Consider the following 14,837-nt stretch of genomic DNA (forward strand, 5'->3'; position numbering starts at 1 on the left):
TACTTATTATAGGTGCCCCTTCAAAGGCATTTAGCCACAAAGGACAGAGGAGATATAGGACTATAATTATGTAGGTGTGGAAGGATCAAGTGAGGGCTTTTTGAGGATGGAGGAGTCATGGGCGTGACTGAAGATAAATAATGAATGGAGGTGACAGAGGAGGCAATCTGTTGGAGGAGACAGGATGGAATGGGAATGCTTGTGAAGGCAAGAGAGGGGTTAGCCTTGGTAATGAGTAAGGCTGCCTGGAATAGCAATGGGCTCTCCCTTCTTGGAAGTCTTCAAGGAGAGGCTAGATGACCATTTGTTTGATAGTCCTACAGTGGTGACTGATTTGGACATGGTTCCAACTCTTAAATTCCCCCATTTAGTCACTAGAGGGTGCCCCACAGCAGAGCTTTGACCTTGGTTGAATTTTTTTTTTTCCTTTTCATTTTCATCTACTGGTCCCAACCCCACTATTTGCCTCCTCCCCCCATCACACCAAGAAAGATTAACCTTCTGGAGTTGAGCCCTAGCTTGTCTATTCCAAATCCAAATTTTGTCCAGCCTTTTTTATGAATAAGGTACCTTCTCTATTATAACCCTCATTAGCAGTGTAATCCTGGGCAAACCATTTAAAGTCTCTCACCCTCAGTCTTTCCATCTGCATTATGGGGTTGTTAATACTTGAATTACAGACATCACAGGGTTATTGGGAGAGAAGCACTATAGAAATGGGATCATTTACACTCAAGGATTGGACCAGCTGTACCCACTGACAGCAAAATACTCCTTTCATTTACAGGGGGTACTATTGACTAGGAGGTTAACCCATGTAGCGTTGTCACTGATTAACAGTATGACTTTTCCTATTAAAAAATGAGTCTCCCTGAGGGGTCTTTTATCCCTTAGTTTTTGCGCTGTCCATGTCTACACAATTTGGTTATCCTTGTGATATATTTGACATCTGGACTCCTACATTTAAACTCTTCTGCTGGTGATAAGAGAGACCTCAGGGGCACCAAGCGGAATTCAACAACTTCATCAAAAAACTTCTCCTGGGCATACATGTCCCCCACCCTAAAAGCTGGCAGAGACCCAGGTCCACTCCCATCTCAGAGCTGAATCATGTAATAGCCCCGTGACTTTGTTTCTAAGTCTGATTTTCACAGTCTGTCAAATGTATCCTAAATCAACAGCCATTTATTATGTTTCTTCTAGGCTATCAGGCACTGTGCTAAGTCCTGGTGATACAAAGACAACATTTAAACAATTCTCACTAAGTCTCAGGATATTCAGGATCATCAGCAGGTTCTTTAGCCGAAGGTTAGTTCTATGTTCCAAGGAAGGCCTCTTCCAGCTCTAACGAGTCCCTATTCTAAGGTCCCCTTGAGATCTTTCCCCCTCTGTGTTCTGTGCTCTGAGAGCTCTTCTAGCTTTGACAACTTTTCTACTATGCTGTATGGTCTCTTTGACCAGTAGTTTATCATGGTATGAGATCAGGAAATGCTGACTATGTGTGAGTCACTGAGTCTAGGCACTGCCCAGCGCAGCTGCTTCCATGGTTCTGTTTAGCCCACTGGCTAAACCCACATGGCCTTTAGGGTAGAGGTCCATGGGTGAGGAGTGCTAGGAGAGGGGGAGCCTGAACCTGCCCAGCAAACAAACATAAAAGTATTTGTTAATTCTGGAATAAGGAGGCTAACACCGAAAACTTCATGGCTGGGAATGTCTTCCCTGCAGTTCAGGAGGGCTTCATGGAAGAGCTCCCATACAGACAATGGACACGCGCCGGCTGTGAGATCATGGATGAGGCCCTTAAACTGTGTTTGCTTCAGTTTCTTCATTTGTAAAATGGGAATAATCATAACACCTACCTCCTGGGGTTGTTGTGAGCATCAAATGAGCTGTTTAACGACCATTGACAAGAACCCAGAGAGGGCTAGTCTGTTACTATCCCCATTTTAGAGACAAGAAAATGGAAACTTGGGTTAAATAACTCTTCCCAGGGTCACTCAGCTAGTGAGTTTCTGAATCAGAATTTATCACTACTAGAAAAAGAATCAAGAGAGCAATTTCACTTTATTTTATACTGCTCTCTCCTTCTGATCCATCCCACTCGGGCCACATCTTCCCCAGACATCAGTTTGTTCTCACCACAGGTGCACTCTTCCATCTCCACCTCAAAGTCTCTTTCTTTCCCCATGGGGCAGTGCCCCGGGGACCTCTAACTCACACACCAAAGTAAAATTTGTCTTGAAAAACTGACTGAAGGATGATCTTTCTACTATATTCTTCCAGCACAAAAATTGCTAGTTACTACTTCACGTGGTGTTGTATTTTACAGTTATCTGTATTTTTGCCAACTTACTAGACTCTAAGCTCCTTGAGGGCAGGGACTAGGCCTTATCTTTGCTTTGGGCCAAGATAAAAATGCATCTAAGAGGCCCTAAAATGTGGGGTTGAATTTATTTTTGTTTTTTTGTAGAGGGGCAAAGAAGAAGAGGAGGCAGTGGTAGATGGACTGCAAGGGTTGAGTTTCCTAATAATGGAGAAGGCAGGAGCCTTCTGTTCTGGGCTCCAGGGTAACTTCAGCTATATTAGCAATGCAAGCACAGGAAGAGAGAAATTGTGAGATGCTAACCCAGCTAGTGAGAGGTATCCTTCCTTGTCAATCCCTCTTTAAAAAAATTCCCAAACCCACACTGTTGTAGAGAATTACTCTTACTTAATTAACAGATAATTCTCTACGCCTTCTAACTTGGAAGTGATACTAGGTAGGTAACAGTTCCAAGGCAGAAGAACAGTAAGGATAGGTAATTGGGATTAAGTGACTTGCCCAGGGTCACACAGCTAGGAAACTAGTAAGGCCACATTTGAACCTAGGACTTCCCATCTCCAGGCTTGGTTCTCTATCCACTAAACCACATAGCTGCCCCTGTTAATCCCTCTTCACTCCCCTGATTCTTCTGCCATATCTTAGTTTGATAGTTTAGCTATCAGCCAGAATGAGTGGGGGAAATTTCTTAATAAGGTAGAAAGCAAACAATGTAGCCTTATTTAAGTTGTTGTTGGCCTTCAAGGTCCAGATTCAAGACCTACCTCTTCTTTCCTAAAATTATTTCCACTCTAGTCCCTCTAAAACTTCAAAGGAATCATAGGTTCCCAGATTGTTAGAACTAGAGCTGAGTCAAGATGGCAGCTTGGTAGCAGCAAAAGCTGAAACTGCTTTGACAATCCTTTCAAATTGTTGGAACTAGAATGGGCTTCAGAATGTAGAGAAATAGGATTTCAGAAGTAAAGAATCTTAGAATATAGAATGTTTGAGCTAGAATACAAAATGTAGAATGTCTGAGCTTAGAACGCAAAATGCAGAATGTCAGAACTGGAAGGGCTCCTGGATGGTAAGGCCAGCAACAAGGCAATTTAGAAATGGCTTTCCTAGCCATTATTTAATTTGATCCTTACAAAGAGGTGGGAGGAACAGAGCAAGGATTAGTGTTCCCATTTTATAAAGGAGGAAGCTGAGGCATGACAGAACTCCTCCTTCATGAAATGAGGAGGCTGGCATGACTCCAGAGGAAGGACAGTGAAGAATGGTACCCACATCCTGACAGGGAATAGATGGACTCAGGGTGTAGAGTAAGACATATTTTTGGAACTAGTCCATGGGGAAATTTTTTTTTTTTTGCGCACCATTATACACATTTGTTACAAGGGTTTTGTTTTTCCTTTTCCTTTTTTTTTTTGGTGGGGAGAGATGAATAGGAGACAAAATAAATTTTAGTTAATTGAAAAAATATTTAATTTAACAAAAAATTATAAAATAAGAATGTTGGACTGGAATGCTAGAAGATCAGATTAACAAGGTCCCTTCTAGTGCTAAGTCCAGGGGCTGCTTGAACTCTGGTTCTTTGAGAAGTAAATCCTGGTAACCCTGTCCTTTACAGGAGAGCAGCAGGAGTTCCTAGTTTTTAACCAACCAGCCTTTACAGAGAATTTTAGGTCTTAGTGCTTGTCTTCAGCTACAAAATGGGGGAAACAACAAGGGAAGAGGAAACTTGTTTGCTGTACTCAGGGAGCTCATAGTGTAGGAAGATATATGAGTTTCCGTTCCAGACCAAGGATCTCACAGCCCAAAGGAGAGCGGTTCTTTTTTTTTTTTAATTAAATTAAATTTTTTCTCAATTACATTTTTGACAATTGTTTTCTGACATTTTGAGATTCAGATTCTCTCCCTCCCTCCCTCCATCCTTCCATCTAGGAGGTAAATAATCTGATATCGATTACACCAGTGCTTCCAGGCAATATGTATTTCCACATTCCTCATGTTGTGATTGAAGTCCCATATCACACATACAATAAAAATTTTATGAAGAAAATGAAATGAAGGATAGTGTTCTTTGACATACAATCAGATCCCACCAGTTCCTTCTTTGGTTGTGAACATCTTTATTTTTTATCACGAGTCCTTTGGGGTTATCCTGGAGACCTTGTTTTGCTGATAATAAGAGTTTAGTCCTTCACAGTTGATCATCATATAATATTGCTCTTCCTGTATACATTGTTCTCCTGTTTCTACTCATTTAACTTTGCATCAGTTCATATAAATCTTCCCAGGTTTATCTGAATTAATTCTGTTCACCGTTTCTTATGGCAGATACTATTCCATCTGACCCATATCACAACTTGTTCAGCCATTACCCAATTGAGGGATACCTCCTCATGCCACTACAAAAAGCTGCTAAAATGTTTTTGTACCAGTACATTCTTTTCCCCTAGAGCAAAGAGATTCTTAACCTGGGATGTGTGGACTCCATCAGTTTTAAGGGCATCTGTGAAGGTGCATAGGGGGAAAATAGGTATTTTCTTTTATGCATTTTCAAATTGGATTCTTTGAAGATGTCCATAGGCTTTACTAGGCTCCCTAAGTGATTCACGACACAAAACTCGGTCTGGAGAAAGACCAACTTATGACTTACCCAAGACTGAAAGCTGGAAAGAGTTTAAGAAGTCATCTGGTCCAATGCCTTCATTTTACAGACAAGGAACTTGGGACTGAGGAGGTTAAGTGACTTCCCAATGGTCACATAAGTATTGGGAAACAGAAGAGAGTGAATTGGAACCCAGATCCTTCAAGTCAACTCTGCTGGTCTGTGCTCCCCCTGCCTTAAGTTATAAGACTCTTTTTAACTATAAAGTCTAGGAGTAAGCCTTCCCAATGGGAGCTTCTAAAAGTTTGCCTCCCTTTGGCCAACCAAGGCTGAGTTCTTCTAGATTCTTTATTTTGCCAGAGACCTTAGGAATTATTTAACGTCACTTTGAAAATGTAAAAATTGATATTCTGACTTGTCTTGGGTCACACAGGTAGTATTAGAGCCCAAGGCTGGATTTGAACTCAGAGCTACTCCAGGCCCAGTGCTCTGTCCACCATACCACCTGACTGCTTCTTTTATTTCCCACTTGCTAGTCTGTTCAATGTACTTGATGTACTGTGCTTCCATTTTTGAGATACCATCAATAATGGAGCTTAAATGTTCCATGACAGGGGAGAAAGTAGGCTGATTTAGGGTCAGGAAACCTAGATTTGGGGACTCACTTCCACACTTCCTGGCAGAATGACCTTGGATCTGTCAAGCCACTTCTGGGTTTCAGTTTCCTCACTGACAAAATGGGGTTTGATCATACTTATACTGCCTTGCTCTCAGGGCTATTTCAAGGAAAATACTTTGTAAATCATAGGATAGAATAGAAATGGTAAAGCTAGTGTGGTTACCATTTGTAAAAGGTAGCAAAAAGAAGCAGCTAGGTGGTTTAATGGACAGAGAGTCAGGTCTAGAGATGTAAGGTCCTGGGTTCAAATTTGACCTCAGATACTTTCTAGCTGTGTGATCCTGGGCAAGTCACTTAATCTTTATTGTGTAACCCATACCTCTCTTTTGCCTTGGAGCCAATACTTAGTATTGATTCTAAGATAGAAGGTAGTGAAGGTTTTAAAAAAAGGAATTAGAGGTAGTAAAAGAACTTTCCAGGTGCTGCTTGCAGAAGAATGTGAGGCTTAACAAAAATCAAATTTCTTGAAATAAGGTCTCTGCTCACCAGGGACTTGTTGTGGGTGGGCAGGGACAAAATATGCCATTCTCCCTATTAAAAAATCTTCAGTAGAATGTAAGCTCCTTGAGGGCAGACAAGGTATTCTCCAGTGCCACCCACCAAATCTCTTCAAGCCTTATTTGTGAACTCACAAATTCAGTGAATAAAATAAAAGCTTTTGATCCTGACATTCAGTGCCTAACTCTAATCAGGCTCCAGCTCATCTTTTCAACTTTGTCTCACCCTATTCTCTCTTGTATATTCTCAGTTCCATCCAACCTCCATGTTTTGTTCAAACTATTATTCCCCATCAGAACAGAGGTCTCACTTCCTATGCTTAATAGCTCTATGACCCTGGGCAAGTCACAACCTCTGAAAGCCTCCATTTCTTCATGTTTAAAATGAGGAGCTGAGAGGAGATGACCTTCTAGCCCCACATTTATGCTCCCAGGACTGCCATCATTATTTTGTGACAGGATTTAATTGGATCTCTCACCCCAAGACCTTTCTCCATCCCCTGCTTTTGTCCTAAGCAGTTCTCCCTCTGATCCATTAGTTTATGTTTTGATGTTGGGCTTCCCTGGTTAATGAAGGATCAGAGATTTCCAAGCTCACTGTGCAATGTCACGCTATGCCATGGGGCAGGCTCTGTCTTTATTCCCAATGCAGATGCTGTAGTAGCCAATGAACTCTCCAGACAGTTGCTCTCAGCTCCCCTAGATGCAGCCAGAGAGCCGTTCTTTCCCTCTGTTGGCCAAGGAGCAGGGCTTTAAAGGGAAAGGCTTCTTTATTTTTGTACCTGGCCCCAGGATCTCCTGGGGGAAAAAAAATCCTCATCACACTGCAGGTACACAAATGGCCAAGAGATGCCAGCTTCCTTGAGGTGGTAGTGTGAAGTGAGAACCAAATTGAGAAAGTGTGTGTGTGTGTGTGTGTGTGTGTGTGTGTGTGTGTGTGTGTGTGTGTGTAGGGGCAGTCACCTTTTTGGTTTTTGGCCAAGGGCTAACTGTTGAATTTGCTCCACCAAGGTGGGCAACTGAGGCAGCATTGCCCAGGGCTGGCTCTTTCCTGGATGGTGACAGTGATTTTTATCTGTCTTGGGATGAGTTAAATTTCTGGGGCTCAAGAAATGCTTGTTGAGTTGAATAGGATAGCGCATATGAAAGGAACCCAAGGCTATAGGATGTCATAGCTTGGAAGGAAGGAATCTAAAACCATAGAACACAGACTATCAGAGTTTGGAACTTTACTGAACACTAATCCAAATCTATTTTGGAGAAAGGGAAACTTACAGCTCAAATAAGAGGAGAATGACTTGCCCAAGGCCATACAGATAGCTAACAGAGTTGGGATTTGAGTTCTGCCTCCAAATCCCTGGTTCTTTTTTCATTCACTACCTAATCTGTGGCCCATACTTTAAACTCTAAATTTTCATGGTCTAGGATTAATACTGGGGTCTTCTCACACAACTCAGTGTTTGGTTGTGCTGTCACCCAAGTTTCCCCTAAAAGAACATCAACATTTGGCTGATGGTGCATTGTCACGCCAAATTCAAATAGAAGCAGGTGTGTTCATAAGGATTCTTATAGACAGGGTGTTGAATTAGCAAGTGACACATCAACATTATCTATATCCCATTGCATTTTTATTTATTTTGTTAAATATTTTCCAGTTGCATTTTAATCTGGTGGTTCAGCTGCACTAAGGAATATTGCTGCCAGGGCAAGGCTGCATGTTTGCAGCCTATGGTATGGTAGAAAGCTGCCCTTTGAGCCAGTATGTATTGCATGTGACTTAGCACTTTAGGTGACTCTTACAACTTGAATTGAAGAGAGGGTGCTGATTTGCATTTGTAGAGAGAGTTTCTTCATCCGGGAGTTCTTTCTACTAATGAAACCACAGGTCTAGCTCCTATCCCATATATCCCTACCAAAAAGGAAAATGTTTCTAAGCTTCTATGAAGGCACTCAGGGTACCATAACATGGAATAACTCCAATTTTGTTTCTTGTGTACCTCTCAGAGTCTTATATGATCTCTAGACTTCAAATACCACCCTGGATCCCCTACTTCCAAGAGGAAAGTAATCCCTCAAAAGGACAGATAATCCCAGCTGCCTTCATGCTGCCCCCAAGCCCGCAGTCCCTAAGATATAGCAACCCTATTGCCAATGAAAGGAAATATTCCAATTTGCTCATGCACATAAGCACTCTGCCTTCCTTTCTTCCCCCCAACTTTGGTTCCCATTTGGTTCAAGAACTACTGTGTTTCATCTAGGAGGATTGGTCCATGAACTCCTTGCTTCTTCACAGCTCTCACTGGGATCTGTGAAGGCCTCCCTTAAGGAATTGAGTGAATCTGTCTTCTCTTTGACAGTGTCTCTCTTCAGGTCTCTTGCCTCTGTGCCTCCTTGCCTTGTCCATGCCTTTGTAGAACTTGTAAATCCAATCATCACTGTGATATCATCATCAAGATAAGGGTATTCTGGACTAGGAAAGGAATTAAAATGTGTCAAGGGGCTATCATGAGAACAACACTTCATCAGTGGGGTAAAAAGGTGAATCCAGAGGAAACCATCAGTCGTAGGTGCAACAGGACCCAGGACAAGGTCCCGGCACATCTAAAACAACTAGCCTAATTTTCCTTGCATTGTTCTCTCAGTGGCAGAGCCACACCAGAGAACGTAGTTCTTCGCCTTGAAATTTCAAACACAAGGTGGCCCCTATTTCTGACCTGGGAACCCCCTGGTCTTTATTAAGAGGTATGTAAGGGAGATGTAAACCTCACTCCAGAAAATCACCTCAACTTTCTGTGGTTTCCCCCAAATCCAAAAATCAAAGAGAAAAAAAGAAACAGAAGGGGTCACACCATTTAGTCACCCTCCTCCACACCCTCCCTCAAACAAACCAAAATAGCCAAATCACACATCTGTGATAGTGGGAAAGAGAGCTAGTTTTGGAGTCAGAGAACGGGGGCTTCAATTGTGCCTCTACTCCTTCCTTCCAGTGTGACCTTGGGCAAGGCCTTTGAACTCAAATCTCTGGGACTCAGTTTCCTCCTCTTATATGAACTCCTTCCAGCCTATGGACCACCCTCCAGGTGCTGGAGGGCAGGGGCCTATGCCTGGCAGACTGGAGTCTCCGACTCTTTCCTTGAGCACGACCCGGGGGCTCTAGCCCCCTAGGATTCTAGTTCCGCGGAGCGGGTCCTAACCCTAGCCAGAGCCCTCAGCTAGGGATGAACACCCCTTTCCTCCCTGAGTCCGGAGCAGGGCTGGCGCAGGCGCTGTGTGCGCCGCCCCGCATCTCTCCTCCCTGCCTCCCGCCCAGACTTCAAGGCAGCGCCGGGGGCGGGGCGGGTAGAGCTGGATAGAGGGCGGCAGCTTAGAGACTGGGACTGAGAGAAGGGAAGGAAACCGCCCCCTCATCTCTCTCCAGGCAGGCACCCTCCCTCTCTCCTCCTCCCCTAGCTCCAGCGGCAATGCCCCAGCCGGGAGAATGGGCCACCTCATCGTGTACCTGCACCGAATCAGCAAGGCGCATGCGTTCCTGGAGAGCTGGGGAGGGGCGCGGGGGCGGGAGGCAGTGGACGGAGGCGGGGCCGGGGGCTCGGCTGCTACGGGGGGCGGTGGGAGAAGAAGGAGGAGAAAGGAGAGGGGGAGCCAGAGAGGTTGACCGGTTCAAACCGGGAGAAGGTTGAGTTGGCTCTCTAAGAGACGAGCGGAGGCACATGGCACGAAGGGGGGAGGAGACTGGACCGGACATTGTACCTGGACTGCCCCAAGCCCAGGGTATAGGGTGAACTTGGATTCAGCCTGTGGCTCTTAGGACCTCCCAGGGATTGTGCCGTGGACCTGATGTTCTGGGCTGTGCGCTCTGATCCGACTGACAGGTTGCAGTAGGGCCTGGGGTGCCTTCCCTGTCTGCTGTCCCTGGAGTCATCTCCCTCAGTCTTCCTCCCTGCGTTTAGGGCTTGAGTGGATAAAATAAAAGAAGGGAGGGGTAGCTGTTGGCCAAGTCTCCCTTCATCCCTGGGAGAAATGAGGTTGCACAGTCCTCTCCGAGCAGTAGGAGTCTGAAATCAAGAGGGTGGGTTTGCCTGAAGACCCCTTGAAGCCCCTCTTCCTACACGCATTCTAGGAGAGCCCCAGCTGCGTTCTCCCGGTTAGTTTATTCGTTTGTCCGGCGCTGCCTAACGACCTCCCTGGTTAAGGATGCTCAGCCCAGCAGGTCTGGCCACTGATGAGCGAACTCAGGCACCACACAACCCGCTATTTCCCCACCTGACCCAGCCCGAGCGGACTTTCCGAGCCTTTCCCACGGGAGAACACTCCTCAGGAAGAATCAAGCTCTGATTTACAAACCAGAGCGCTCCCTTCCCTTCCCCGGTTGGGACTCCATCACCTGGAACCCTTAATAAGTCCTAATCACAACCTCTCTTTTTGCCAGTGACGCGTTTGCCTTAACTGATCTTGGGGGGTTCCATTCGCTATTGTTCACCGCAGTAGTCGAGGTGTATATTTGTGGTTGGATTGAGCTTGAGTCCGGCCTTCCTAAGTGGCTCTAGTGCTGCCCGAGGACTAAGCCCTCAAGAGGTCCTACCCCCACCGCGGTGGGTCGCCAACCTGGTACATGGGAGGCTCTCGGTTTGACAAAGGCAAGAGGGAGAGTCCAGAAAAGATTCTCAAACACAGACGCAGTTGCTGCAGCCCTCTCTACCTGTCCCCTCCTCCAGCCCAGAGAATTCCAAGTTCTCTAGAGGCCTTCCTTAAAACGAACATCCAGAAATAGGGTGCGAACGCCCCAGTACATTGAGTGATCCTTCCGACCCCCGCCACTTCCTTAAAGGGGGCTTCCCGGGCTAGGCGATAGAGATAACGGGACACGACCTTCAGGCCAATCAACTTTTCTGCTAGGGAAGCGCTGCGCCCCAAAGCTGGGGATGGGGGGAGATGGTGAATTTGGCAGGCTGGGGAACGCCGTTTTATTTAACTTGTGCCAACCGCAACGCGTCCAGCACTCGCTCAGGGTTGTCGCGGCTGCAGCCACCTTACCCAAGACGCACAGAGCACGCCATCAAACTCGTCTTTTTCGCCCTCTGCCTCCGCCCCAAGTAAGCTGGGACCACCCTCGACAGCTTAGTGAGTGTTCTAGCGCCCCTCTGCAGGCCCAGAACCAAGAAGGGAAGGGAAGAGAAGGCAGGAGGACGGAGGAGGGGGTGGAGGGGGAGGGAGAATGACACACGCAAAACCGGAGAAAGGCACTGCTGTAGTAATTTGCAATCAAACGCCAAAGCGGGGGAGGTGTTTCTCTTCCCCACCCCTCGAGATCACATGGTGACCCTTCTCAGCCAATGCAATGGACGCTAGGACCCTGCGGGACCCCGGGATCCGAGATTGCACCGGCTCTGCCGCATTATAAATACTTCTCCAAAATGCACCGCTGTTCCTTTCTATCTTTCCAGCTGGTTCCATTCGTTTCGGGCTCATAAACGACAGATCGCAGGCTTGGGGGGAGGGGGGGAAAGAAGCGCCCACTCACGGCATTCCTTTTAAAAGATATTTCATTATTTAAGTGAATATTTATTTATTATTTTTTTTGCACACCTAGTCTCTTTCCCGGCCAGTTTGCATGCATTGTCTGTCTCCCAAAATGGTTTGCGAGACGAAAATCGTGGCAGAAGATCATGACACCATCCCCGGCTCCAAGAAAGACACCGTGATCGTGTCCTCCTCCCAGATGTGGCCCTCGCTCTCTGGCGGTTCGGCGCCCTCCCCGGCGCCGCCGATGCCGCCCCCCAGCGCGGCGGCCGCTGAGGTGGCTGGTGAAGATGGTAAAAAGGAGCACGTTTGCATCCGCGAGTTCCACCCTGCAGAGCAAGACACGGTGCGCCGCATCTTCTATGACGGCATCATGGAGAGAATCCCCAACACCGCGTTCCGGGGCCTGAAGCAGCAGCCCTTCACGCAGCTGATGTATGTGCTCCTGGCGTGTAAGTAGCCAATTTGTTCGCGCCACCTTCGTGGTGTGTGGTCCTAGGACACGAGCACGGGCTCCCGCGTTCGTTCGTGGCCTCAGGCAGAGGCTCTATCTTCCCTCCTTCCCATCTTCTCGTCTCCCGGGTCTGTATTTTGGGCGCAGATACTTCCAGAGCCCCACGCACTACACCTCCCTCTCCTCACCTCTCCCGCCGCCGCAGAAGCAGCCAGAGATCCCGCAGTGTGCAAAAAACTCCCTCCGCATTCAGCCCCCGGAGCGCAGCACTTCTCGAATGCATTCAGAATCCCCAGAAACACACACACACACACACACACACACACACACACACACACACACACACACACACACACACACACACACACACACTGCAACCGGTCTATAAACGGACACATGCAGAATCCCAGTTTTAGAAAAGGATGCACAATTTGGACACACTTGGACTTGGGCAGATGAGTTAAAAACAATTAAGCCCAGGGGAGTCTTTTATATACCCTGTCTCTCGGTGGGGCCGGGGGGCGGGGGTTGTGGACGCATTTCCTCCTGACCGTGGGAGGCCTATCGTCCGAGTGGCTGATAGGGTGGAGGGAGGGGGGCGGCTGCGGGAGCGGCGGGGGGACCCAGAGCCAGGGTGGGATGAATGGAGCTGCTCCTCGGCGTTCCTTCTCCTCCCTCCCTCTTTCGATTCCTTCAACTCTCTTCGGCTTTCCCTCTCCTCCCTCCCTTCCCCGTCCCATTTTCCCCTTCTTGGGGGGGGGGGCGGAAAGGGGGTGTACGCCCGAGCTCCCATTTTCCGACCTAGAGCCTCTCTGCCCGGGGGAAACAGGATTCCACCGTAACCTAGAGACGAAGGTGCGGGTCGGGTTGCGAGTGGGGCTGGCAGGAGAGCTGGTGGAATTCTCACCGCCGCCGCCGCAGCCGCCGCTGACTCCGAGGCTGGGCTTGGCTGCGCTGGGCTGGTCAGCTCCGGCTGGCTGAGTGCAATAGTGCTGGGGACCAAAGAAGGCAGGCCTTCCTTCTGCCCTTGTTCTCCAGTCCAGCTGCCCAAAGTGGAGGAACTTGCTGGCTGCCCTGGGGCAGAATATGCGCTAGATCTCTCCTTTCCCTACCGGTGCCCTCTGCTGCGTGGGAGAAGCTTAGTTGTTGTTGTTTCCTCCGGTAAACTGGTGTTTTGTTTTTGTTTTTATTTTTTGTTTTGTTTTGTTTTGTTTTTTTGGTGGTGGTGGTGTGACAGCGGGGAAACTGTAAAGGACAGTCGATTTGTCATTTTCTGCTGACTCCAGTGGCACTTAAAAGTTCCTGGGAGGGTCCCCTGGGTGCCCTGCTCTGAACATTCTAAAGCGTGTTGGGTACCAGAATCTACTCGAAGGAAATCCTGTTCTTCCTTTTGCCTCTTCCCTCTCCAGTGTTCCTGACTGTTATCCCTCTATCGCTGCTGTGTCCTGACTCCATTCTCCTCTTTCATAGTAGGGCTCCTTCCCCCGTTCAGTCTCTCTTCTTTCTCCATCTCTTCCATCGATTCTACTTCCTTCACTCATCTTTTCTCACCTCTCTCTCACTCTTTCCTCCCCATCCCCTTCCCTTTTGGGTTTTGCTTTCTCATTTTCTCTCTCCTTTAATCACCCACCCTTCTCTGCTTCTATTTTCTGTTGCCCTGCTTTCATGTTCTTCTGATTTTGGTTGGGCTCCCGACAGTCCATTTTGGGACAGGGAGAGGTCAGAGTTCGTGGTACCCTTGTTTGGGGATGAGGTGAGGGTGCTTAGCAAAGGCTGCAGGAGATGCTCAGAAGGATGATAAGGGCAACTGATGTTCTGCCCGGGAAGTGTGACTATATATAATTTATCAAGCTGGGGGAGGCTGGCTCAGCACAGCCCCCAAGTGTTAATTTATGAGGGAAAGATCTCCAGCTCAGAGGGAGAGAGAGAGAGAGATAGATAAAGTAAGTCAGGAGAGTATCTTTTACTCCTGGGTTCAGAAGGGACTAGTAAAAGGGGAATAGCAAAGGAGGGAGACCTGGGAGGAACACTCCACCATCCTTGTTTTTGAGTGTGTCCTCATCCATCCCACGAAAGAGTGCATTGGATTTGGGGCCTGGAAGACTCATCTTTATGAGTTCAAATCTGGCCTCAGATACTAGTTGTATGACCCTGGGCAAGTAATTTAATCCTGTTTGCCTCAGTTTCTTCCTCTGTAAAATGAGCTGGAGAAGGAAATTGCCAAGCCACTCCAGTATCTTTGCCAAGAAAATCTCAAATGGAGTCACAAAGAATCAGACGCAACTGAATAACTATAATATCTATCCCATTGGGTATTTGTTTAGCCAGCATGTAGACATGCTGGTCTAAGGTAGGAGGTATACAAGGCAAGATTCCAGTGGTTCACTAAACAGACTCTGAGAATGACCTTTGGCCCATGGGTTAGTGATGTGTTTTTCTTCTCCTCTTCTTCTTGTTTCTCTAGAATGAGTTAATTTTCTTCATTAACAGAGGCTTGGATATCTCCCAGAAGAGAGATTTTCTGTACCTTGCCCCCTACCTCTTCTCCATCCCAACCCACCCACCAAATACTTTAGCTGGAGGAATAAGGCTCTGTAGTAACCCTGTTGCAGCCAGCCTCAGAGTCGGACTGATTGCAGTCCCCTTGTCTGTGCAGGATTTAGGATATGTGCGTCAGTCCAACACACCCAGGACAGGAATTGCTTGGTATAGTTAAGGAACCCAGGTTTCCTCCTTTCCAATCTGGGTCCCAATTCCCCCTTGGCTCAGCT

The 14,837-nt window shown here is 47.2% G+C and overlaps 1 protein-coding gene across 2 annotated transcripts in view; it reads left to right on the forward strand.

Moving 5' to 3' along the window:
- The first annotated feature begins 11,243 nt into the window (after nt 1-11,243).
- NAT8L (N-acetyltransferase 8 like) overlaps nt 11,244-14,837 on the forward strand; it is a 67,198-nt gene continuing 63,604 nt past the window's right edge. The window contains exon 1 of one of the 2 annotated variants that reach the window (XM_001365381.4): nt 11,244-12,064. In XM_001365381.4, the coding sequence (XP_001365418.1) occupies nt 11,704-12,064 (361 nt within the window). In that variant the 5' untranslated portion in view covers nt 11,244-11,703. The remainder of the gene's footprint in view (nt 12,065-14,837) is intronic. The other variant, XM_007496851.3, reaches the window with a different exon arrangement.

The sequence above is a fragment of the Monodelphis domestica genome, chromosome 6 (assembly GCF_027887165.1).
Source record: "Monodelphis domestica isolate mMonDom1 chromosome 6, mMonDom1.pri, whole genome shotgun sequence".
Lineage (NCBI taxonomy): Eukaryota > Metazoa > Chordata > Mammalia > Didelphimorphia > Didelphidae > Monodelphis > Monodelphis domestica.